The following is a 24,625-nucleotide window of genomic DNA, read 5'->3' as shown; positions in this document are numbered from 1 at the left end:
TGATTTATAGTCTTCTAATATAATGGACGGCTCAGGCACGTGATTCTAGTTTCAGCTTTATTAGGGACTCACTTAAACTACTGAAAGACGCTCTTAAAACAGGAACGCTCCCGAATACGGACCTGAAACTCGAGGATTTAATTGGTCCCTTTTGTCTTGTGCGCAATAGTACGTAAAGTATGGCCATCTACTCTGCGCACGAACCACTGGTGAAAGTCTTTTATAGATTGAGGAACTTCCAGAAGCTTCAAGGCTGTCTTTGGCTTCACTCTAAGGTCACACAGAGAGAAACTCACGCTGAATGATTTAACGGATGCCTTCCTACAGGCCGCTCCCCTCTACTGAAGAGGAGAGCAACCATGAAGTGGAGAGCAACCATGAAGTGGAGAAAGAGGTGGTATTATCGCCGTCTCTGCGAGGGGCGCGATGGAGCGTTCCCTGCAATACCATTCCTCTTGTCGTCTCAGCGTTTATGCTCCTTCTCTCCGTCATCAACGTCTTCGTAGCCAAACAACACCACAGAACTGGCAAAGAATGCGCCACAGAGACATCCATCTGGTGTATGCCACTGCCTTCCCTATACCTGAATGCCCTGGGCGCGCTGACAGTTTCAGCCCCTGTATTGGAAGCAGTCAAATATGAAGATTTTGATTTCCAGAATGACTTTGGACAACTGAGCATTTACCGCGGGCCGCCAACGAAGGAGCTAGAAGATGAATGGCACAACCTGACATTCAGTGAGTGTTACTGCACGCTGCTCTCCACGTCTCCAGCTTGTCCTAACGAGCCACGCGCTCAGAACACGCGGTCAAAATCCCCGACTCAAAAGTCCACCTTACGAACCGTCATCCAGTCCGCGACCAGCTCGTCCGCGTGATGCCGGATAATGGGGGTCCCGGAGCAAAAGGAGAGCTGGGGTATTCGGCGCTGATTGACGTTTTCCACCAGCTGCACTGCCTCGTCTGTCCTCCTCTGCCCTCCGGCAGGCACGCGCTTACCTGAGTCACAGAACCGGATCCGTCAGTACACCTGGCTGCTCACGGGCAACTACCGCAACACCTCTGATCCACTCGACGTGGTCCCTCATGGAAATGTCCCCGGGTCGCCGAACTCGCCGGGAGAGGACCCTCGCCCGCCTATTCCGAACGATTTTATGACCACGCCCTTGGCTAACAGGATTCACATAGATCACTGCATCGAGACGATTCGGAAGACGCTCATGTGCCATGCAGATGTGACGCCAATCATGATTATGAAGGATAAAAAGGCGCCACTAAAGGAGCGTGCGGACTTCAGTGCGAGGCATAGGTGTAGGAACTGGAACAAGATATCGGAGTGGATGGATGAGCAGTGGGCTGTAAGATGACAGTGGTGAAAATTTTAGAATGAAACAAGAGAAAACTGTGAGCTAAGAGAGCAATTTTCTTTTTCAATTTTAGATTCCTTCTACTGCCGTAGTGTGTGGTGCAGATTGGCGTGAGAAGTCGCCGCATGATTACAGCAACGTCCACTGTTACTCGTCGATGGAGGTAGTGTCTCAAGAACGTCCGCGCATCACCGTACTGTATCATCAAGTTCTGCAGCTCCTCGCTGACGTTGCCTACACCACTCGGATTAGTTCCTTTCCTAAAGATCGGTATCATCTGAGAGTAGACCATGTACTGTTTTCATTGAAAGCCTTTCCAGCGCGGTATCGGAGCGCATATAAACGTAGAGGTAGCTTAAACCTAGTAAGCTCGCCAACCTTTTTCATTGCATACCGAACGGTCGAGTACTCTACGGCTTATCCGGGGATATCTCCCATCCCTTTAATATTTTAATAGCTTTGCGAAAAACAGGAACATCGTCTAGGTCAGACTGTAGCGGTAGTAGGAGTTAGTTCACAACAGAGCGAACAGAGAGGCCGCTACTACTCACTGGTACCACTGCGCTTCGGACCGGTCGAGGAGGAGGGTAGTTCCATTACTGTAGCCCTCCTTGGTATACTCAGAGTCGTCAAAGTTCTTGAGCAGCTGTTTGTAGTACTCCAGGGGATGCTCATTGCCTTCGAGTAACCATGTTGGGCCGGTGGGGCTTGCGTCAAATCCTGCATCCGAATCACACTCTGAAGTATCCTGGGTATCGTTCAGGTCCGTTCGGTATGTCGACGAGTTGTTAAAGTCCGTGCCGGTAATATCCCCATCATCAGACCAGGAATCGTCTGCGGCAGGGCGCGACATTTAGTCGGCTCGCCGGCTCTTGCGTCGATGAAAAGGCACGGGGGATGAAGGAGTATGGAGAACAGAACGGAGAGGAGGGGAAGCAGCCGTCTTAGGTAGGACGATAGGTCAAGAACAGAAGGGAGTCAGGAGGACGTCGATTCAGAGGACGCCGAGAGAAGGAAAGCCAGGCCATTTTGAGGCATGCCACAGAAATGCGCAGGAGGGCCATTTCTGGCTCTGGTCGTTCGGACGCAATGGACGAGATTGGAGTGAGAGCCATGGAGGTGGGTCTTAAACTTGAGGGTGGGCAAAGGCCAAGTGCCTGGACAAAGATCCATATCCGCAGAGTTAAGGGGTGCTCTGATTGGCGCTGGAGGATGGCAGATTTACTGCTGAAAACGGCGTCACAGACCGCTGAAAACGGCGGTCAATCTGCCGTCGCATTCTATAAAGGAGTTACTTGTATGGCTGTTAACGTTGTTAGCAGATTCGATCTGCCCCATATGAACCGAACTAGATTCCTTATTCATCACTAACTACATGGAATTATGGAAGTTACTAAATACAATCTTGATTGAAGTTTCACTCCGCTTGCCTCATTTATTACGGAGATATACTACCTCACAATTCACTCTCCAAGCAGTCACGTTACTGCCGACCTCCTAGGCGCTAATATGCCAAGATCTGATCGCGGCCGAGGAAAGTAACGCATTATCCATATTATGGTAGCGGTCTTGAAATCGGCCTGCCAATAAACTACGTACATCGTGGTGTGGTTCATTTGAGACGCACTCTGTTCCATCCCCCTGCCGATTGCGACACGGTTCATGAACGGCCAAACGCCTGCTCCTGTCCACCAAATCAATTCTGGGGCGCTACAGATGATACTGTATCCTGTCATCCTGTGCTCCATATCCTTGTGGGACTAAGCATTCTATATTGTGTGACTAGCCTATTAGGGCATCAAAAAAGAGTTCGACTTGCCTTATCTGCCATGTGGCCCAGGCTGCTGGAAGCAACTCTGGCCATGCTAAAGAGTTATTTACATGAGGTACCTTAGGGTGAGACTTTTGATACGTTCACGACGCCTCGCGTGCGGTTCCTAGAAACTTCCTTGGTGTCTCATTAATGTATGAAGCAGGAACTGTCGAAGGTGTCTTTTAGGGCTTGATTTGATTTATTTAAGTTGCCTCCATCTTACCACAAGGCATGCGTGGGAGTTTCGATATTCTGTCCATCAATACAATCTGTGCTATTTCTCTCCCACTCTAATCAATCGAGTCGATTTTACTTTCTCCTGGACTCCACATCATGGCTGCCATCGACCTACCACGGCTCTCCAGGCTCCTCAGGCTACCAGACAAAAACCGGTGTATTGGATACCAGGACAAGAAAACAAGCGATGGCTCTTGTATCAATCCAGTCGAGAAACATGGAGCAGAGCGAATTATCCGGTACTTCCTGACCGACCCGTTACCAGAAAAACAGCTCCACCGGGTGTTGATGGATATCGCTTCTACCTCTCTCTGCGGTGACCATCGTAAAGATCAGGTCACCTATATTGCGAACAGATGGGAAACTCGTATCAGGAAGGGCTATCCCGAGCTCATAGAGCACGATCCAGATATGCGCCTAGATGCTAGTCCAGAGGGGGTTGCCAAGGATCTCCAAACAACCATACGGCGAGTGAATGGCGCCATTGCCGCCCTGGCAGAGCTCCAAGAGGATATGAAAGATGTTGACGCAACCCTTGGGGACGTTCAACGTGCGTTGAATGGTTTAAAGGGAAATGATCAGTCCATCAAGAATAATGTTGGACTTCTGGAGAAGACCGTCAGCACAATGAAGGACGAATTCCGGAGGAAGCTAGGCCAGGTACAAAAGAACATGGAGGAAAAGCTCAGAGATGAGCTAGAAGCGTTGCAGGAAAACCAGTTTGACGTATCTGATGACGATGAAGAGGAGGACGACGATGATGATTTCGAGTCAAGACCAACAACAAGTAACGATTCCGACTCCGATATTTCTCATCGGCGGCTTCCTACGGTTTCAGAGCTCTCCGTTCTTACCAAAAATTGCAGAGTTAAGACAGACGGAGATGGCAACGGCTCAAACACTGTTTTGAAAGGAGTGAATTTGACTTATATGCCACTCTTCGCACTTGCGATATTAATACTGATCGGGATGATTTTTTGAGCCAATACTGCTTTGGTCTTGTGCAAGAACAGTTCAATTGAGCCGATGGCGTTCCAATGGGGTCTTGGTCGATACAATACCTCTTTGACTGCACTTGCTGTGGACTATGATATTATTTTCCGAGGAGCACACAGAAGTTCATTTACGCTCCTCGAATAGTGGCACTTCTGCGGGCGGTCTGGTCTCATACAGACCGTGTATTGTCTCCATTTATTACGGCATGGCTCTGACAGAGATTGCTCACCGCTATTGCTATCCTAGGTTTCCAACCGAAGCCATCCAGAGGAGGATTCTGACGAGCATTGCATCCTGCGAGACCCGTAGAGGGGCTAAAGATGTAATGGCAAGGATGGGGCTTCGCGATCAGTTCAAGTTCTATCGTTCTCGACTGTTAGCAAGAGAAGGAGTGGCTATGGACTTGTGTCCTGGCGGTGATAGGACGGCTTGGGCGAGGGAACAGGGTCAGAATTTGTTTTCTTAACAATCTCTGCATTAACACTGTACTTCAATATCTAGGATGCTGGAGCCTAGGGTAACATTCCAGGATGATTATTGTGTTGAAGGCTGTCTTATATACTTATGGGATAAAGAAGAAATATTGACGAGACTATATTCACACTTCGACCATTCAGTGTTATTAACCTCTGTATTTCATTCTTAAAGCTGACTCCCATTCTTTGGTACTGTCCAAAAACTCCTTGCCCATCATTTTAAGCAACCATGGCCTCTCTATCACTTTATCACAGTCTTCCTATCTTCCTCGAGTTCGAAAATATCTCTGTATACTTTATTCGGTATTGGCTACCCCCATGGAGTCGCTGCCAGAATGAAGTCAACCATAGCAATGCACATTGGCATGGAGCCGAACTGATCCTGCGTAAAATAAATGATGGCGCTCCGCTCCCGAATGCAGATCTTATACTTCGACTTCGACAAGCTGCTCTCGTGGGGTTATGCGGTATTCACCTGAATTCGAGAAATTTGAGAGAGGTTGCAGCACAATGGAAACAGAAGATTCAAAGAGACGTGTCAGAAATAATTGCGGAAAATGCGGGATCGTCAGGGAACACCCGGACAACGAGGTGTGATGGAGTGACTGGGGATGGAGTGGTTGATCAAAGTCAACATGGTGATAACTACTCGCCAACACAACCTACCCATACAACCTCGACCACCTCGTCTCGACCCTCTAGCTCATATCAATCTTCAATCGCCGGAAGTCCTAGCTTTTCAAATCAACCGCAACCAGATAATCACCCTGCCGCGACCTCGCCCAGCAGCTCTGAGCAAATATTCGCCAGAAGTCTACCATCTACACCACCGAGCACCAATCTGGAGAGAACAATACGGTAATATCAAGAGGCAACGAATTCTCTGTTGGATTCTGTTTTCCGATCTTCGCTGCCAAGCAATCGTCTGGAGATTGCCTTAGAATATCTAGAGCAATCGAGGGCTGGGTGGAATGCTTACTTCCGGTTAACAGAGGGTGTCACTGGTCGCACTGAACCTTCTCAATCGAGTCAGTCAATTCCCAACCCAGGCCCCTAATCAGCAGCAGTAGCGGCGGCAGCAATTAACGGCAGTATCCCGCCATTCCCGAATAAGCACAGGCGCCCAAGTAATAATATTATCATCCGTCAATGTTCAGGGGCTGGACCCGGTTGCGATACAGGTAATCCGAACCCCAGCGATACGCTCAAGTGTCCGTACAACCGAATCTAGAACCAGATTAAACAGGCTTCCCACCAATACAGAGCGCTCAACCTCCCGGCCCCAACATCTCGACTACGGGGAACACCACGCAAAACGGGACCGTTCTGGGGCGTCGTCAATACACATATCCGACAAGGTCATCCTTAGTACCTTATCGAGTCCTCTTCCCACCAACCAGTTCCGCCAATACCTCAACCGGGAACTAGACCCGTAGACCCTATCATGTTTCTCGCCGGAGGGCATCATAGGGAACGAAATTCACCGTCCTAAATGGTAGTTTTAGGGGCTCTGAAACGCTTGGAGACCGCATTTTATTTGTCTTTGATTTACTAATAATCAAGAGCTTCTTTGAATCCCCTCCACTCAGTCAAATCAGTCGATCTGCCTTCCATTCGTAGCGGAGAATAAAGGAATTTTGTAATTACACGATACAGTCAATGCCCACCCTTATTAAAACTAGTGGAGGCGCACAGGTGGTCCATGAATATTAACGATATTTCAATGAGATTTAAGAGTCGATAAGGCACACCTCACCAACAATGGGTCCCTAGTCTCAATATCAATATACCTCATCATCCGCTCCGTTCTATCTTCGTCAAGTCTGACAAATCACACGGCTTTTTATGATACTGAACAAATGTTCCAGCCAATGGCATGGCATGCCTAGAGAGTCCGATCCATTCCCTGAGGCCGGTCAAGATGCATTGCAGTACATAATCGTGTGTAGTGTAATCAAACTGGTTTAAGCCGTCAGTCTCATCACCAATTCTATTCCTTATATTCTACCCGCCAGCAGATATCGTGAACCTGCGCTACTAGGCACTCAAGTCACCTCACAGCAAATCCAGCAGGATTGGGACATTATAGCATTATTCAAGTTAGAATATAAGACAAGCGACACGACAAACTCAAGGACATGTATATAAATTTCTCATTCCTTCTAAGGTATATAGCACCGTACATGTACTATTGTATGCACCGCATAACTAATAAACTCCCCTCCATCCCGATCCAAACCTCAACCCTTTCATCATAGCGACATCCCCACTCAGACAAGCCTGTACAAACCTCGAATCGCGCTTCTGATATATTCAACTCCTCCAGCGCACCCGACCCGTTCTATAACCCCACCGCCATGTCTCGAGGCACTATGCTGATCATGCTAGGTGTAGCCTGGTGTAATGTCTAACTCTAATGCTGAACGCGATGCAGCGGGGAAGAGAGAATGAGGATGCTAAAAATGGGTTTGATGGTCGTTGATAAAATAAAGGAAATTGGGAGAGGTAGGGGAAGACCGGGAGGATCGTCGAGGGGAATAATAGTGGGTGTGAGGTAGGTAAATGTGCATGTATCCGGGTCTAGGGAATGCTCTAAAGATCAGGGTCTAGGAACGCGCGTCTAGCAGTCCGGAACCGCATCAGACTAAAAGGCATATCTGTAGCGGAATATTCAGTCCATATCCAACTACCACGTCTCCTACAACACATTAGCACTCCAAAACATCAACCCAGCCAAGGTAAGTACTCACCGCAATATACCCCCCCTCCGCCCTCTTCCGCGCCCAAAACTCCCGCGCCTCATCCTCATTCACGCCCCCCTTCTCCATCACCACTCCTACCAACGCGTCCTCCACCCCCTCCCCCATCCCCTTACTGCTCCCGCACACAAACACTCGCCCGTCCACTGCGTTCGCTACGTACCATACTGTTTCCGCCTGCGCGCGCACCTCGTCTTGCACGTATTTGACTTCGGTGACGACGGGGGTGAGCGGCGCGGCGGAGGGGGGAACGGCGAGCGCGGTGTTGGCAGTGCTGTCGTTCGCGCTGTTCGTATCACCATTTGTAATGGGCGTGGCTGTGGCCTTCAACGCCGGCGACCCCGGCGCCGACCCCTCCGGACTCGACGCGACGGTACGCAACGTCGGCTTCCGGCTCTGCACGACGCGCTTAATCTGGCGCTCCAGCTCCTCGGGACCCAACTCCCCGCGATACAGCTCGTCGAGCGACGCGTCGCGGATCCCCTGGATCAGCCATATCTTGTTGGCGCAGTTGGCCGTGCGCAGCCGGTTGAGGATGAACCCGCGGAACGGCGCCATGCCGACGCCAGCGCCGATCAGAAGCATCGGGCCGTCGGAGGTGAATTCGCGAGAGAGAGGGTTGGCCATGAGGCCGCGGAACATGGGGATGTGGAGGGTCGGAGTGGGTGGGTGGAAGGTGTCGGTGGTGCTGATGAACTGTTGGGCGATGCGCTCAAGGAAGCCGGAGCCGACGCCGGTGCGGGGGGTGGATTCTTGGGCGCCGGTGGACGGGTTGATGTGGGTGACCCAGTCGGGGGTTTCGTGCACCGTCACAGCCATCTCGATCAGGCGGCGGCCGGCGAGGCCTTCGCGGGTGGAGGAGACGTGCGGGTCGTTGGAGAGTGAGTAGAAGCGCGGCATGAGCTGCGGGAGGACGGAGAGGAGCTGGTCGAGCGGCGGGCGGGCGGACGGGAAAGCAGCGAGGAGTTGCGGGACCGTGATGTGTGGCCCGGTGCGGAGGTCACAGAAGGCGCCTTGGCCTTCGGCGGAGACGAGGTAGGTAAGGATTTTCTTCTCGTTGGGCGCGGAAGTGTGTTCGGCGAGGAGGCGGAGGAGTTGTTTGGTGGGAGGTTGGGATTGGAGGTCAACGCACCAGGCGAGGAGCTCGCGGCGGGTGGTGGGGAGGGATCGTGGTTGTTCTTCGCCCCAGATGGTCGGCCATCGGCCGGTGGTGGTGTTCAGTGTGACGGGCTTGTCGCGGACAAATGATGGCACGCCGAGAGCGTTGAAGATGGAATCGACGACTTCGTCCGAGTTCGCTGGGCAGATGCCAATTGCGCCGCCAACTTTGAAATCCACGCCGCCTTCACTAGGGTAATCGGTCACATCGATGTCGAAGTGGAACGTCCGTTTCTCCGCGCCCGGTTTGGTGAGTTCGCGAGCATGGTAGAGAGGAGCAGAGTAGACATGGTAGGGCGGGTGAGGCTGGAGGTAGTCGGGCGGATGTTTGTGGACCGCAGAGACATGCTTCGGCTGGTTTTCTGTAATCAACGTGAAGGAAACCTTGGATTCCGGGAGCTCAGGGACGGCGGTCAACTCGGTCTTGAGGCTCAATGGTGTGAGTCTCAGCTGCAACCCCCGAAACGCGTCGTTATCGGGCAACTGGACCGGGTCGAGGTTCGGTGGAGCGCGAATGGGCAACTTCTTGGACAGACAACATCCTCCACCGCAGCAATACCGCTCAATCAACTTGGTGCCGGCCTGTCCATCGCCCAAAATTCGACGCAGCTGCTCGTTGTCCCCGGAGAGGAGTGTTGTCGATGCTCGTCGCTCCCGGTCCCCGGTAAAGGTGACAGCGGCGACAGGCTGGTCTTTGACTTTGTCCACGACATGGTCAAGCTGCGATTCAGGGACGGATGAAGATGGCGTCCCGGGAGCTTCGGAGTCGCTCGACCAAGCGATCGACTCGCCCGAGAAGCGTGGAGAGAGATTGTCAGATGAGGAAGCGTTGGATGATTTGCGAGGGCGGAGATTGTGGTCGGATATGCCATGTGGTTGGTGAGGAATCGGATCAGAAGAATATGACACCTTCGTGTGTGAGGTGGTCGATGATGATGTGGATGGACGGCGAGGGCGAATTGTGGTGGTGAAGTCGGTATGGAGAGGAGACATGGTTGTGGGAGTTCCTGTTGAACGCAATACACATGTCGTTAGCGACCCAGCGCATCTAGGTAATAATGAAGAGGCCTTAAAGCGTGTTGTAGGAATTGCCATTTGATTGATAATGGGTGAAGGTGGGATGAAATGTTGGTGATGACATGGGGTGGTGGTGGTGGCGGAAATTGTTACCAGATCCTGTTATCTTTTTTTTTATCAGATCGATCTTGAGACCTCGATGATTTTGATGATTCGATGTCACACAACCTGAACAATCTAGCAATGATCGTCACTTGTTGGCCTTTCTTCGCCGATCGACACTGGTCTAGATCATCAATTGTGTGAATTGGATCGGATGCTTCTGCGCGAATATTCAAAAGGGCGGATTGTACGATGATGAAGGAAAATGAATAGCCGAATGATGGAGGTTCAGAAAGGTGAATCGAGGTATCAATTAAATGAGTGGATGAGCAGAAGAGGGCCGATCGGAGAAAGGAAAAGTGGAGGGAATCGGACAGGAGAAGCCGTAGTGGATCAGCCTTTAAGGATTAACGGATAACTAGTGGCTGTCGACGGTGATAGACGGCGGATTTTCTTGTGAGATGTGGTGAACCGTGAAAGTCCTTCACCAACTCCGTGGTCATCAGCAGCGTCAGATATAATAACTAGGTGGCTCGGCTACAACCTCTCCCTCCAGCCGTATAGCCTCGCGATGCTTCTTCCCGTGGGTGGATTTGTCAATTGTCAATGGTGTAGTATTAATGCCAATCGCGTGCTCCTTGCAGATGATTGTCACCAATCCACCCAAGTCCAGTTCTATCTCCCCTCGGTACTCCCCAACGGACTCGGTGGATTCCCAGCATCCTGTGCCTTTTCCGGCCTCGATGGTAACGCCGTTCAGTGGACGGGTGGTGATGATGATGTGATGTCTCGTGATGGTTGGATCACTAGAACGGGGATGGTCGCTTATTTGCTTTGGTATTAGCAGGAGTCCAGCATCCCAGGGACATTGGTGGCGGCGGATCCGAGATTCGGCTACTGCAGGATAACACAATGAACAATCGCGATGATTCGCTAAGAATGTCCACTGCTCCGGAAATCTGATTATCGGATGGTTGGCGATTGCGGAGAAATTATCTGATGTGACGAGATAATCGATAGATGCTAATAGAGGGGGAAGATGCCACAGAATATCTGTGTTTCTTGGGTTTTCCCCAAGGCTTCATTCCGTATTCGATTCTATACGCCTATTCTTTCCCTTTTTAGGGAATAGATCACCATTGTAAACCATATAAAATAGCTGCAGGAACAGCCTGTTTTCGGAGGATCCGGCTCTTCAGGATCAAGTTCAATCTATCTACGCTCTTTTGGAATTTAACGAGGTTTTCCCACCGTGTCGCTGTATTAATCACCTGATTGAGCGAAACCGCTATTTATCTCACAGAAGATAATTGGTACTGATGCCGATATACCCGGATTCTTTCGATCTGATATAAGCACGAGAAATAATCAAATAAGTCGTGATGGATACGGCATTCATGGGAAAGAATTACTTGATGTGCCAATTGTCATGTTATCAAACATTCAAATATCCTTCATTTTGCCTTTAGTTGCGGCATCAGATCGTGGTGGAGGATCCTGTTGCGGGCACATAATTATCACATGCACCACCGAATGGTTGGTGCCTCAGGCGATAATACTAAGGGTCAGGTGATCCCCATCCTATCCCTATGACGATGCTCTCTGTACATAGCATTTTGGATAGGACAAACAATCTTTTACACTTCTTACTTTATGCATTAAGCATATAACAGGTCCATCCGAACAGGGCAGTAGGCGTGCCAACTATGTGCTACTGGTCCACCGTCCGACACCTCCACAACTACCCCACGAACGCCTCCCCCCAAATTCCAACCCACACTCATACACCCAGCTCCCCAGTGCCACGTGTGCGTCCCACACCAGCAGGATAGTACCTGCCCTTGGTTTTACTTCAAGTTCTATCCAAATCTCACGGGCCTAGTGAGGACGTCCTTGAGACCGACTCGGGATATAACCCACTCGAGAATCCTCTGCCGGGATAAGACCAACTGCCTGGATCGCTCCCTACCTGAAGAACTACCATGTCGCTGAGGTCGAGGACATGCAGCTTCAGGGTCTACTAGATGCTAGGGAGGATTTGTTCGCCGCCCTCAAGGAGAGTCATGCTGAGGTCGAGAAACTGCGCGAAGCCGCAGCGGCCGATCGACTGATTCATCGGCAGAGCCTTACCCACCAACAGGGCCAGTTAGATGAAGTCCGTCGGCAACTCAACCAGGGCGGCTTCAGGCCTACGAAGCGCGAAACGACCAGGAAATTTAGTAGGAAATGGAAGCTAGCTGTTCAGCTTATCACTCGATAGGCCGATGTCTATTCACGACGGTTTCCCTCCATCCTAAGCCCCTGACTTTCTCCAGCATCCAAATAATGAGCCTAAGCCCTCAGTCTGAATCTCTGACCACTGAGACAAAGACACACTGTCAGCCTTTCTATTGACAATACTTTCATGACATGGTTCCCCTCAGTTCACTTTTCATTTGGAGTTAGGTCAACTATATGGTAGTTCCCTTCAGCAAATGTTCAATTCTAAATGGGATTGAGATGCATAGCAGAGAGACACTCCATCAATGCAATCGACCAGAGAATAATCAACCCCCTCGGCCATACATTATATGCATATTCATCCCGAAATCTTTCACCGGACAAGAGGATGCATGGGCATCATCAGCTCTTGACAGCTATCGCCCATCCGAAAATCCTGTCTCAGGTCAGAATCGCAGGAAAACGTACCCAATACCCGTGGAATAAAGCGACAATGCTTTGTTCAAGCAGCCCTACCCGACAGTCCCCCACCCGCTCCCATCTCGTCCCCATTCAACCCCTTCCCCCCTCCCCCGCTCCACAATCCCCCTCCACCCCCTCACCACCACATCTGCCATCACCGTCCCCTCCAAACGCCCCACCGCCTCCTCAATCGGCAGCAAATAGCTCCGGTACCACGATTCCTCCTCGTTGACCCCTGTGTTCGCGTGCTTGGTCGGCTCGAACCCGGGCGGCTCGAGCGCGAGACGCGCGGGGAGGGTGAGCGTGGGGGGGTAGGGGGTTGGGGGCGTGTAGAGGGGTCTGGAGGCGGATGGTGGGTCGCCGTCGATTTCTGTTGCTGTCGACGGACCAGTACCTTCCGCAGCTATGTCGGAGGTTGAGGCGGGAAGTTCGGACGCGGATGGCGGAGGGAGCGTCTCGCAGATGTACCAGAAGAGCAGGTACAGCGAGCGCGAAGAATTGGGGAGCATCTGCGTCCAAGCGGGCTCGGTGACGCAGAGCGAGGCGAGGGGGAGGGTGCCTCGGGCTTTTTGCGTGTGGATCGCGTCGGGGTAGGGTTGGCGGTGGACCATGGGAAGGGGGAGGAGCCGGTTGGGGTAGCCGGACTGGTGTTGTGATCTAGTTAGTAAGGTGGAGTGCAGCACGCTGTCAGTCATCCCGTGCTCCTTATACATCCGATTCTTTCAGATCGAAAGCCGCGGTTCTAGCGACCGACCTGCCCCATCATGCCAGGAAAGCAAGAACAATCAGAGGGTGTAACTGTGCATCTAACTACTCACCTCCTCATACCCCTCCCGCTCCGCTGCCTGCCCACTCTCCTCCCCCGCGTCCCGCCGCCCCTTCGGCAGGAACCAATACTTATCCCGCTCATGGTAGCACACCACGACGCGACCCGAGGCAACGTGGAAGATCGCCGCGCCGCATCCGATAGTGAGGTGCTGGGAGGGGAATTGCGCGACTAGGGGTTTGGATATGGCGGGGGTGATGTGCTCGGATAGGGAGAAGGTGCGGGTGGTGGACGGGGGGCTGGGGGGAGAGAAGGTTGTGGAGGAGAGAGGGAGAAGGCTGGGGCCGGGGTTGTGGGGCATTTTGGGGAGGGGAGGCGCATGAGGATGGTTAGATGGAGGTCATAGATTTAGATGATCGGATTTTGATCAAGATAGGATTCGGGGTTTATATGCCATAGAATGATGTGATTTCGGAAGGCTGCTGCCTGGCGGTATCGCTGCTCTAAGCCTCGAAAGTTGGAGGTACGTGCATCCGAGCTCTTGTACTGAGCCTCATTATGACATTTTTCTAGAATTCTAGTAGATTGCAATTATTATCCAGTAGCCTAATTATACTTTTGTATAGTTAAGAGAATGAGGGTTGTGTTAGTGAGTTTCGTAGCATCTGAGAAGATGGAGCTTGAGGTTCAGTTACGCTGGTGGGCACGGGGATGGTGACGCTTGTTGGCCTTGTTGCCTGGGGGATATCAACTGCATGCATGTGCAATGCAAGTGCAACTGCGACTTTATCTCAGTTGGGACTCAGACGGGATCTGCAAGATGGTTGTGGCGGTGCAGGCATCTTTCAGATGCCGTCTGAGGGCCTTTTGCAAGCATTTTGGTGGGCGCATAGGTGAAAAGAGCGGATTTGGCCCCTACGGTACACTAAACTCCACCAAAATTAGCGACCGGGGCCGCCCCCAAAAGTTCAACTACGCGTGCCCTTCGAAACCGCCGATGCTAATCCTTTATTGTAGGCTTATTTCGATATATTTTTTAATATACTATAAAAGAGTGGGTTCTTTTACCCTTTACCTAGCCTCGCGTAAACTTTTGAGTACTGAAAGTTAAAATAGTTGACTGAAACGGCTGGGAACTCTGTAAACTTCAGCTACGCGTCCACACAAATCTTACAAATAGACCTCAGACGGCATCTAAAGATGCTTTGCCTGCACCGCCACATTATAGTCACGTGCAGCGTCTGAAGATACCGTCCAGGCTGGCTAATCGAGGCGAGGCGTCGCGAGGCCCTCGCCTCGCCTCGCCTCGTTCCTCGATCAACCCGTCGCGAGGCAGTCGGTATATCTTCGGATAATTAATAAGCGGGTTGGAAAGGTCTCGCTAGACCCATTTGGTCCTATTCTACCAATCTTTCATCATCTCAGTCCGTATCTTCTGGATGTGACCCAGATTCTATGGGATTTGGTGAGCTCATTAAACATTCCAGCTGGAGTCATGAATATTGAGGAGGTTTTGGTCAAATCCAAAGCCAATATATGTATAATATCAAGATTACTCTCAACGTATAGAATCGATATCAATATGTCGTCTTTACAGTCGTCTCTACCATCGTTTTCCTCCTCTTTTTCTGAGTATGCTCCTGACCCCGGCGGAATAGGAGATTTCACGCCTGATCCAGAGTTTCTCCGTGAATACGGTCTCTCCCTCGTGAAAGAGTATCATCGCTTATCTAGCCCGCGAAAGCGAAGCGTTGTATGGGACTGGGGATTCGTCGCTCGCAGAGTAGACGAGGAGGAAGATATTCCATATTGGGTCTGCTATATCTGTTGGCGAAGGGCTCGATCCAACCTCGATTTAAAGCTCTATAGGGTCGGCGCGACGTCGTCTGCACGAGACCATCTTATAAGAGATCACTCTTTCTTGAGCCGTGGATCACAGGTAATCCCTCCTGGATCTCGTGAATCGTGGGCTCTCCATCACCATTCTCTGCCTCTCCGGAATGGGCTCTTGAATGTCAATGCGGCGTATTTAAAATGGGTGATCCTCGACGGTATACCATTTCGCCAGGCCTCTTCTGTGGCACACAACGGATTGATGGAATCTTTGAGCGGTGGAGATCCACAGCTCAGAGTAAAGAACCACCAATCCGTATACAATAGGGTGGCCAAGGTATACGAAGAATGCCTTGTTCTTGTGTCCCATACACTTTCGCGTGCATCCAGCAAGATTTCGTTGTCGTATGACATCTGGACGTCTGCGACCGATATACCCTTCTTTGGTATCGAGGCCCATTTCATCTCCGGCGGTGAAACACCACGCCAACGGAATACCCTCCTCACTGTGGAAGAGGTTCAAGGAGCTCATACAGGGCGAAATCTATCACGGATCATGAAAAACACCGTACAGGCGTATAAGATCAAGGAAAGGATCGCTTACTTGATGTCTGATAACGCAGATAATAACACCACGGCGGTAGAAGAGCTTGGAAATATTACCAATATCCCGGTCTCTGGAAAACGGTTACGATGCGCCTGTCATATCGTTAATTTGATATGCAAACAGCTATCTACCGACCATTTGGCTGGCACGGACAACGACGAGTCAGATGGCCTTCAATGTACGCAGGACAGTGGCATTCCTGGCCATCCAGGACAGAATCTTCGAAGTCCTACGCTTCCAACGAATGTCGATGTGGTCTCCGTTGAACGCCTCAAGTCTATCATTACCCATATCAAAAGTAGCTCGAAACGTGAGCAAGAGTTCTTGACGATCCAAACCACTATTTTAGAGGGTATGGTCGATCAATCTCAGCGACGTCGCGATCAGCCTCTCCGTATTATCCGTGAAAACCAGACACGGTGGAATACAAGATACGACTCGATTAGTCGTGCTCTCCGTTTACGCGCTACAATTGATCAGTACTGCGCAAGACACGCCTCTCTCCAGGGGCTTACAGGGGCTGATTGGGCTGTTCTAGAAGAGCTCCAAGCGATTTACCACCCCTTCCTTATTCGCTCCAAAATCCTAGAAAGTAACGCTGAGGATGGTGCTGAAGGAGCTCTTTTCGAATCTTACCTCGTTATCCACTTGATCGTGAAAGATTTAGTCTCTTTGATCGCGGAGATACCGAGGCGACCGGTTCTCCAGGAGCTCGCATCGCCTCTACAGAGAGCCCTCTCTAAGGCGATGAAATACCAACTTAAAATGAGGGACCCGCAGACTCCTGCGTATATGCTCGCGGTATTGCTTCATCCACGATATAAGAAAAGGTTCTTCGATCTCAAGGAACCGAAAAACCCTAGCACGGCTCAAGTCATTACTAAATTACGTGAGTCTGTCGCCACGTTACGGCAAGATATATCCGTCCCAGAGAGCTCTTCGTCAACGGATCATACCGTGCGGAGCGCCTACCAGGACTTCTTAGGTTCTTGGGGGCCTGGATTTGAACCACAGGAAATCTCCTCCGTGGATGAGGTTTCTGAATATCTCAACGAGCCTCAGGAGAAGATGAAGGCCCCTATGGAATGGTGGGTTGCTAATCGTACGCGATTTCCAGCTCTCTATAGGATCGCTATGGACCTTTTTGCCACTCCAGCATCCGCCGCGGATATGGAGCGGATATGGTCCTCCTGTGGGCGACTCCTGGACACAGAGAGAGCCCGTATGAACGCGAAGACGTTGAGGAAGTTGGTGTGTCTACAGCATTGGTTTAGAAATGGTATTATTAGTGATCTTGATCTCGAGAAGATCGTCTTCTCACAGGCGAATCTAGCGGTGGATAATGACGACGACGAGGAGGAGGAGTCTAGCTAGGAGAATATAGTATGCGATCTTCACCACCACCGTCTTTACCATCCTCCTCACCGTGATATCGACCTCTGTATGGCATACAGGATTACGGAATTTCATCTTTTGGTACGCTCAACCATGGTTCCAGCAGGCGTCGCGAGGCGGTTTAGTATGCAATCGAGGCGAGGCGAGGCGAGGCGCTTAGTCATCCCTCGCGACGCCTCGCGACGCCTCGATTAGCCAGCCTGATACCGTCTGAGCTTGCTGAGATAACTGCGACTGCAACTTCGCGCCCCCTTTCATCAGCTTGAGCAGTAGAGTGTGATCAATGATTGATCAGTGTGATCAGTATCTGCCATCACCCTTGCGCAGTTTATCGCAATTAGTCAAGGACGTTTTGAGTTTTAGTTAGATGTCTACGGGAATGGTACATTCCATAATTTTACACGCGTCCCTTTATACCCTTATTCGTCCTTCTCCAACTTGGATTTGCCCCCTTCTCGTTTCACCTTCCGCTTCTCGAGTATTCCCATGGTGGGGCACTAGGGAGTGTCGCACGTAGTGCTCCAACCCCTGACTATGTCCTCTAAGGCCTTCTTCGGTAGGTCGTCCGGCTCTACTCACACTGGATACTTGAACATGCCCATGTTCTCGGAACGATCTCCCGCGGTACGCACGCGCATGTATCCGTCTTTGGTCATCAGGACCTGATCAGGTTCGCTCCGACGAAGAGTTGGCCGATCCTATCATCCCAAGGACTCTTCGTCCGGAAGGAGAGAGGATTGGTTTGGCTCTGCGGATCAAGAGAAGTGACAGGCCACATGGTTGTGCATCGCAAGTATCCAAGGTCATATCATGGTTTGGGGCCGTCTTCATTGCTGACAGTTGTCCTTGAACCCTGTGGTTCAAGTATGCAGCTCTTCCGTTGCCGGTTTACGGCCTATACTTCAACGATGTGTTTCTGGGCCCCTTGATCTGGGTCTGGCCTCATTGTGATCCAGACGGGTATGAGGGTTCATTCTGTGTTTGGTGTGTGCTAGGTGCTAAGATCTTTGAAGGTAGGTACTCTGCCTTTTGTATTCCTTAAGGCCTATGTTCGTGCTCATGGAGATGTATATAGAAGGCATGCTACTATCATATATATTATTAATACTTCGACGTTGAGATCGCGAGGCAAGTTCTCCTGCTACACATCCATCGCAGCGTTGCGGAAGCCATGATCGAATGTTTTTTGAGCTCCGTTATATACCTGTGCAGTATCGCATTGATTCGTTGTCCTCTTTCCTATACGTTCATATTGCAAGCTGATAGACTCAGAGACTGAAAGAAAACCACAGTATTTGTATGTCTTTGTATTGATTCTGATAGATGTTATTCTATTCGACTTGGAAATTCAGTGACAAACCCAAAAAGGCAACAACTATGAGCTCTGCTGGAAAAACATACTCTAGACTTGGTTTATGAAATTAAAAATTCTGAAATCTGCGGGGTCGGAGCGTCGATTTGAAAAGAGTCGGGAGATTATGATGAGGCATAATTGCTGGAGACAAACACCACTAGGAGCTTGCACATTTCTCGCCGCTAATAAGATGACACCACGAAGCTCGTGGTTCAGAAGGGGGAAATTTCTTGCCATTTCGTTGCTTATGGCAGTGATTAATCTAGCATTACATGGAAGAAGCAAATAGGGGTATCATCAGTTTCGTAGTCAGCCCGATATAGGGTGGCGGCAAGAGGTTTAGGAAAAAGAGTTCCGCTCATCTGCCGAAGTACTTCAGCTCTAATGTCCTAAGCCCAAGATAGCTGACAGCAGCAAACGCAAATGCTAGCTCAAATCCAACGTCACCCCCAATTGGTGCTTCGCCAGCATGGAGGGCAATCGGCCCAACGAACCAAACTTGGCTCATACCAACAACCATACCGACGATGCCGAAGCAGAAGGCAACCACGGCAGCGATTCCGTGAGGGAGTTTGGAGGGTTGATCGTAATATTCGGGTCGATAACCACTGAATCCGCGCTTGAAGACGAAGTGGTCGGTCAGGACAATACCCGTGTAGATTGCAAGCCAGTAGCCTGTGGTGCAGGTCAGTATTATATATAAACAGATAGATATCCTAAGTAACTCACCAATGAAGACCAAGAAATGATCCAGAGCCTCCTCGAAGTGCGAGTAGCCGGCAATAGCAATCGCAACGTAGACGCAAGTACCAATGATGGTCCAGACGAATCGAGGGATGCGTTGAGTCCAGCGCCCAAAGATTTGCATAGTAAGAGCAACAGAGTAAACGTTTGGACAGTTGTTTGCGACGATGGAGAGCGCCATGAGGATTAGGCAGAATCGACCGAATCCTCCGAGTTTGGGGAAGAGTACAGCAGCAAGGAGGCCGCCAGCTCCGGACGATTCATAGCCCTCCATGTAGATGTTATCACCACCGTTGATGCTTGTGGCAGTCATAACGGCAGCGGCGAGTATTTCGGTGAATAGGAGGGGGATAATGAGGCCGGTGAAAGTAGCGAAGAACACCTTGACGCGAGAGGTGCTGGAAGGCATGTAGACAGTGTAGTCGGCAGCATAAGTAGACCATCCAGTTGCGAAGCCAAAGATGGTTGCACCAAATCCGAAGATAGAACCCATTTCGACCTTCCCGGTACCCATGGGCATGTTTACAAAATCTCCACTGTGGGCGAAGATTCCAAGGGTAATGAGGAAGACGATGAAAGTCGGGATCCAAGACCAGAACTCGTAGACATGGACGACCTTGTATCCAAACAGGCAGATAATTAAGGTGCAGATAGAGATGATGATGATTCCCGCAAATCCAGGTACGTCGTTGTTCACCGCATAGATCAACTGGGCCCCAACAATGCAGTTGACGGCTGACCAACCGACGCATGCAAGCGTGTTGAACACACCAACCAGCTTGACACCGTGCCAGCCAAAGAAGAACCGGGAGAGGACCATTTGTCGCAAGCCGAATCGTGGGCCGAATGTCGAGTAGTAGCAGACGGGTAGAATGCCGATTAGGTTGAAGAATAGGATGACCAGGACAGCGTCAACAAATCCAAGGTTGTAGACCGATTTTCCGAGAAGTCCCAGTGCGAATGAAGATACGACCATGTTGGCTGAGAGCCACTAGATTCGTTGTGAGCAGCCATTGACCAGAACAGAATGGACTGCTATTTACCATTGTTCCGGTGTTCAACAGACTTTTGAAACCAACATCAACGCGCTCCTCTTCAGGAACACGTTCAATTCCTCGCTGTTCAACCCCATACTTGCCGGCAAGTCGTTGGAGTTTCGCATACCAGGTCTCGCCGATAGCGAATGATTCGCCAGGAACGGTTCCATCTGCATAGTTAGAGGAACCACGATGATCATAGTTGGGCTGGTATTCCTTGCCCCCAGTGACATTCTGCTTTTCAATGTCCGACATGTTGAAAGTTGCAATTGTCTTGGGGCGTTGCAGTAGTGTTCGACCCCAGGTATAAACGATATTTGGGCTCTGCGAAAGAGTTTAATCCCAAATATCTTGTTATCGAAAGCAAGAAACGATGCATTGACCAGGAAAGATAGGCGGGGGTGGACATGATAAGTATTCGTAAAATCTACGTGTGGTGGGTCTCCATCGTAACCCAGCAGGCAAGAAATTCAAGATCCAACGATAAGTCTATTCCTCTTCGGGACCGAATGGCCCGGTTCCATGGAGACGCCGCCCACATTCCAGGTCGCCGGATTCCATGATATGCGAGTCTCCATCAAAAATGTCGCGTGGGTATCCCCTCTTAGACTACATCGATTATCGAGTCTATCTAGAAGTCTAGGCTATCAGGTTAACGCTCAGTCAAACTGAGCCAGAAAAATCTGGGTTCGGGAAGCAAGATGTCGACTTTTGCTACTAGATCCAATTCCCACGTCCCAACGGCGAAGCTAGTCTGCTAGCGTGGACCGCAAGGGTCCAGACACGAGAAAGGTGGGATAACGACCCTGTGGAAACGCTGGTCGGTTCATCGAATGTTGGAGTTTGGAATGCGCTCGAATAAGGGAAGAGATGCGGCATGCCTGGAAAGCCGAAAAGACACGAACCAAATTGCACCCCGGATTGCTGATAAGCTATTGCCTGCTTGCATCACTACATTGAACAAGACTGAATACCTATCGCCAATTTAACAGCCCCCTGAAGAGCAGCCCTGACAGGGGTTAGAAAAAGGTCGCAGTATCGACGATAAAGTCGAAAATGGATAGTTATGGCAAAAGACTTTTACGTCTGAAGAACTTGAAATAAGACCCGAGTTGCCAAGCGGCATAGAAGGCTTGTTTGAAACCACATCCGTCTATTGTCATCGAACAGAAGAGCACCAGTACTCTAGCAGAGCATGCTCATGTCCTCATCGATTCAAGAGTGAGGATTGTGAATCCGGTTCGCGATGGGCATCAAGACAACCCCAGATACCATTTTCATGTCGATGTTCACCGATCATTCGGGGTTGCACATCGGCAGTTCGGCACCGCCCGAAAGAGGGTCCTTGGCAGAGCCCGCGAGTCTCATCTCATGGCGTGGATTGTTAATAAAAACCTTGACACAAACACAATCGTGTTTTGCGAACCGTATCTCGTATCCAGGAACTGCGTATCTAAGTGCCCACAGAGCAGGCTAAGCAATGATTGATGACTGTGGAAGGGTAGGATGTGGTTCAAACTAAGAACCAGCGGGAGGCAGTTGTTAGCCAGAACAATAGAATTGAGTCACATGATGATGGGTATTGCGAATCCACATGCCTATCGCCGACACAAAGCTTCAAGTTGCAATCAAGCGGAGCTTATAGCTATCTCGGAAGCCATCTCAGAAGCAACCGCTAAGATCCCGGCAATAGGCTGGAATCTCGACCAATGTTATATCCTATCCGACTGCCAGAAGGCCCTAGGCACGATCAAAAGACCGCAATGGAAAAAGAGTAAACCTCTCCAGGAGATCTTCCAAAAACTAGCAGAGGCTAAGAAAAGAGGGTTCACCTTCACCTTCCATTGGGTGCCAGCGCACAAGGGAATACAAGGTAACGAGAGAGCTCACGACCTCGCCCAATCGGCTACTACCACCGGATCCGGACCAAAAGAGCATACCATAGTACTAAGACACGCGATCACGCAAGGAAGGAGCCAGCCAGAGGTAAAGAGAAAAGCCTTTCTCGCTAAAAAGATAGGACGTCTCGCGAAGGGCCTCGACAAAGCATTACCAAGCAGGCACACAAGAAAGCTCTACGACAAGCTATCAAGAGCCCAAGCAGCCCTACTAGTACAAGCCAGATCAGGATACTGTCGCCTCAACAGCTACCTCTACAAGATCGCGCAGGCCGAGAGTAGCGACTGTGAATGCGGAGCAACAGAGAGCGTCCATCACTTTATACTAGAATGCACGAATGGGACGAACAGAGACAACAACTGAAGACAGTGGCGGGAGCCCGAGCAAGAGACCTACCTTTCCTCCTTGGAGCGTACGAATCAGAACCAAAGGACGGCCCGATCAAACGATGGTCTCCGAACATGGAAGTAGTTACGGCAACGATACAGTTTATCCAGGACACTGGAAGACTAGTCACTAGACCCAGGAACATGACATCCCTCTACGCCTTCTCTCCCACACCTTCTCTCCTAGTTATACATTCCCTTCTACTAACTATATGGTCTCAACCCTCCGACCCGACGCTGTGCCCGAGTAAGAGCAGCGTCACTCTAGATCAGAACCTAGAGGAACAGAGGCACTCAGCAAACTGACCATCTTATTCCCTTAACACAGTTATAATATTTCCCTATGTTAGCCGCAGATATAGAAGCTAGTTAGAAGACCGGAGATAGAAAATGGGGGCACAAGGCCACAAGGCACCAATGTATGTAATTAGTCAGCCCAGGTAGTTCCCCACATGGGCCTCGCCGAGAGGCCTGACGGGCGTATGAAATCTCTCTCTCTCTCTCAAGTTGCAATCTGTGATCCAGGTCCAACCCTTCGGAAGCATAATGTCGCTGCGACTTTGACTTGCTTTTGTAGTCGTCGGAACTCCCCTTCCGGTCAAAATTCGCTTGCTCTCCTGCTTCGCTGATGGAATGCCGATATTTCTCTAATGCAAGCCTGATTTAGTTCATTCGAGCAATATGCGGCTTTTGCATACTTTGAAATACACTCTCCATGAGTTCCATGGCGATGGCATTCCCGAATATGTGATCCTTTCGCACACCTGGGGACAAGGCGAAGTGACCTTCCAAGATATTCAGGATGTCGACAAGGCTTCGGCCAAGCCAGGGTTCCAGAAGATCGCAGGAACATGCCGCAAGGCGGCATCAGATGGCTTCGAATATTGCTGGATCGACACCTGTTGTATCGATAAGAGTAGCAGCGCGGAGCTATCAGAGGCGATCAACTCCATGTATTCGTGGTATAAAGGCTCGAGAATATGCTATGCGTACCTCTCGGATATCTCGAGGACGGGGACTCAGGATGCCGACTTCGGGAAGAGTAGATGGTGGAGACGAGGCTGGACTCTTCAAGAGCTCATTGCGCCGGCTGTAGTTGAGTTCTACGACGTGAACTGGGAGGAGCTTGGTTCCAAGTCGAGCATCCAGGAAGCTATTTCTTCCCTGACCGGGATAGGGGTGCAGGTGTTGCTGGGCGACAACCCTGCTGAGTGCACCGTCGCCGAACGCATGTCATGGGCATCGAAACGATCCACAACCCGGATTGAAGATCGGGCATATTCCCTCATGGGTCTGTTTAACGTACATCTGCCGATGCTGTACGGAGAAGGCCACAAGGCGTTCGCCCGCTTGCAGGAAGAAATCATGAAAACTACGGAGGATTATACCATCCTTGCATGGTCGAGGGGTCTTCCGAGATGGGCTGGCGAAACCTTTTCTGGTGTGCTTGCTCACAGTCCCTCGGATTTCGGCGAACTCGATTTGCAACTCGTCAAGCTTGATCGGTCCATCCATCATTACTTGGAACTCAAAAACATTTCAGAGGGTCTCTTCACGTATATCGCGCGGCTCTCAAGGTCCGACATTATAGAGCTTCCGCCTCCTACGATGACTAGCAGAGGTCTCCACATTGGTCTACTTCTCGCCGACGACCCACAGACTGGTTATACTTGGGCATGTGTTGCAATGCTGCCGCAGGGCGGCCTCTGCATCTGTCTTGAGTCAACCAGTAAGGATACCGGACAGTATCGTCGGAACCTCCTAGCCGGGTTTGCCGTAGCCACTGGAGGGATATTTGCAAACAGTAAGAAAGGTGACGAGATCCTCTGCCATAATAGCAGGGAGCAAAAGATTCATTTCAAATACCACTCCATCTATGCCGAGCAGACGCCTCTCCGAACCCGGAAGCAGTTACTCGATGACATGATCTCACCGATGAAGAAGGTGTACGTCACAACGGATCATCAACTCCAGGTCTCAAGAACAAGACATCTGTTA

General features: G+C 50.5%; 9 protein-coding genes across 9 annotated transcripts; 5 read left to right on the top strand and 4 right to left on the bottom strand.

Moving 5' to 3' along the window:
- The first annotated feature begins 58 nt into the window (after nucleotides 1-58).
- Nucleotides 59-1,640, top strand: P152DRAFT_86624 (uncharacterized protein). Its single transcript, XM_033683292.1, has 3 exons — nucleotides 59-737; nucleotides 800-960; nucleotides 1,010-1,640. The coding sequence occupies exons 1-3, from the start codon at nucleotides 314-316 to the stop codon at nucleotides 1,364-1,366; spliced, it is 942 nt and encodes a 313-aa protein (XP_033532495.1). The 5' UTR covers nucleotides 59-313; the 3' UTR covers nucleotides 1,367-1,640.
- On the bottom strand, nucleotides 1,442-2,591 carry P152DRAFT_460160 (uncharacterized protein). The gene is made up of 3 exons (XM_033679836.1): nucleotides 1,918-2,591; nucleotides 1,663-1,857; nucleotides 1,442-1,600 (listed from the first exon to the last, which is right to left on the bottom strand). The coding sequence occupies exons 1-2, from the start codon at nucleotides 2,217-2,219 to the stop codon at nucleotides 1,848-1,850; spliced, it is 312 nt and encodes a 103-aa protein (XP_033532494.1). The 5' UTR covers nucleotides 2,220-2,591; the 3' UTR covers nucleotides 1,442-1,600; nucleotides 1,663-1,847.
- A 921-nt stretch (nucleotides 2,592-3,512) lies between these two features.
- Nucleotides 3,513-4,366, top strand: P152DRAFT_483574 (uncharacterized protein; the record flags this gene model as incomplete). Its single annotated transcript, XM_033681953.1, has 2 exons — nucleotides 3,513-4,203; nucleotides 4,283-4,366. The coding sequence occupies 2 exons, from the start codon at nucleotides 3,513-3,515 to the stop codon at nucleotides 4,324-4,326; spliced, it is 735 nt and encodes a 244-aa protein (XP_033532493.1). The 3' UTR covers nucleotides 4,327-4,366.
- A 751-nt stretch (nucleotides 4,367-5,117) lies between these two features.
- P152DRAFT_490721 (uncharacterized protein) lies at nucleotides 5,118-5,750 on the top strand (the record flags this gene model as incomplete). Its single annotated transcript, XM_033682159.1, has 1 exon — nucleotides 5,118-5,750. One exon carries the CDS (start codon nucleotides 5,118-5,120, stop codon nucleotides 5,748-5,750), a length of 633 nt encoding a protein of 210 aa, XP_033532492.1.
- A 1,680-nt stretch (nucleotides 5,751-7,430) lies between these two features.
- P152DRAFT_460159 (uncharacterized protein) lies at nucleotides 7,431-9,813 on the bottom strand. Its single transcript, XM_033679835.1, has 2 exons — nucleotides 7,639-9,813; nucleotides 7,431-7,586 (listed from the first exon to the last, which is right to left on the bottom strand). Exons 1-2 carry the CDS (start codon nucleotides 9,796-9,798, stop codon nucleotides 7,575-7,577), a joined length of 2,172 nt encoding a protein of 723 aa, XP_033532491.1. The 5' UTR covers nucleotides 9,799-9,813; the 3' UTR covers nucleotides 7,431-7,574.
- Nucleotides 9,814-13,112: 3,299 nt separating this feature from the next.
- Nucleotides 13,113-14,076, bottom strand: P152DRAFT_460154 (uncharacterized protein). The gene has a single exon (XM_033679834.1). The coding sequence runs from the start codon at nucleotides 13,731-13,733 to the stop codon at nucleotides 13,413-13,415; it is 321 nt and encodes a 106-aa protein (XP_033532490.1). The 5' UTR covers nucleotides 13,734-14,076; the 3' UTR covers nucleotides 13,113-13,412.
- Nucleotides 14,077-14,192: 116 nt separating this feature from the next.
- On the top strand, nucleotides 14,193-14,627 carry P152DRAFT_460153 (uncharacterized protein; the record flags this gene model as incomplete). The annotated part of the gene is made up of 2 exons (XM_033679833.1): nucleotides 14,193-14,338; nucleotides 14,390-14,627. The coding sequence occupies 2 exons, from the start codon at nucleotides 14,193-14,195 to the stop codon at nucleotides 14,481-14,483; spliced, it is 240 nt and encodes a 79-aa protein (XP_033532489.1). The 3' UTR covers nucleotides 14,484-14,627.
- A 4,292-nt stretch (nucleotides 14,628-18,919) lies between these two features.
- On the bottom strand, nucleotides 18,920-20,597 carry P152DRAFT_400487 (cytosine-purine permease; the record flags this gene model as incomplete). Its single annotated transcript, XM_033676574.1, has 3 exons — nucleotides 18,920-19,236; nucleotides 19,291-20,296; nucleotides 20,349-20,597. The coding sequence occupies 3 exons, from the start codon at nucleotides 20,595-20,597 to the stop codon at nucleotides 18,920-18,922; spliced, it is 1,572 nt and encodes a 523-aa protein (XP_033532488.1).
- A 2,711-nt stretch (nucleotides 20,598-23,308) lies between these two features.
- P152DRAFT_386013 (HET-domain-containing protein) lies at nucleotides 23,309-24,028 on the top strand (the record flags this gene model as incomplete). Its single annotated transcript, XM_033675826.1, has 1 exon — nucleotides 23,309-24,028. A coding segment is annotated over one exon (720 nt), but the record flags the coding sequence as incomplete, so codon positions are not given.
- Between the last annotated feature and the right edge of the window lie 597 nt (nucleotides 24,029-24,625).

The sequence above is a fragment of the Eremomyces bilateralis genome, assembly GCF_010015585.1.
Source record: "Eremomyces bilateralis CBS 781.70 unplaced genomic scaffold P152scaffold_16, whole genome shotgun sequence".
Taxonomy (NCBI): Eukaryota; Fungi; Ascomycota; class Dothideomycetes; order Eremomycetales; family Eremomycetaceae; genus Eremomyces; species Eremomyces bilateralis.
The sequence above is the reverse complement of the archived record's forward strand: the minus strand, read 5'-3'. Positions and strand labels throughout refer to the sequence as shown.

Coding starts and splice junctions, on each gene's coding strand:
- P152DRAFT_86624 (XM_033683292.1), top strand. CDS start 314: ATGCCTTCCTACAGGCCGCTCCCCTCTACTGAAGAGGAGAGCAACCAT. Junction 738..799: donor ATGGCACAACCTGACATTCA/GTGAGTGTTACT, acceptor CCACGCGCTCAG/AACACGCGGTCAAAATCCCC. Junction 961..1,009: donor TCCACCAGCTGCACTGCCTC/GTCTGTCCTCCT, acceptor CCTGAGTCACAG/AACCGGATCCGTCAGTACAC.
- P152DRAFT_460160 (XM_033679836.1), bottom strand. CDS start 2,219: ATGTCGCGCCCTGCCGCAGACGATTCCTGGTCTGATGATGGGGATATT.
- P152DRAFT_460159 (XM_033679835.1), bottom strand. CDS start 9,798: ATGTCTCCTCTCCATACCGACTTCACCACCACAATTCGCCCTCGCCGT.
- P152DRAFT_460154 (XM_033679834.1), bottom strand. CDS start 13,733: ATGCCCCACAACCCCGGCCCCAGCCTTCTCCCTCTCTCCTCCACAACC.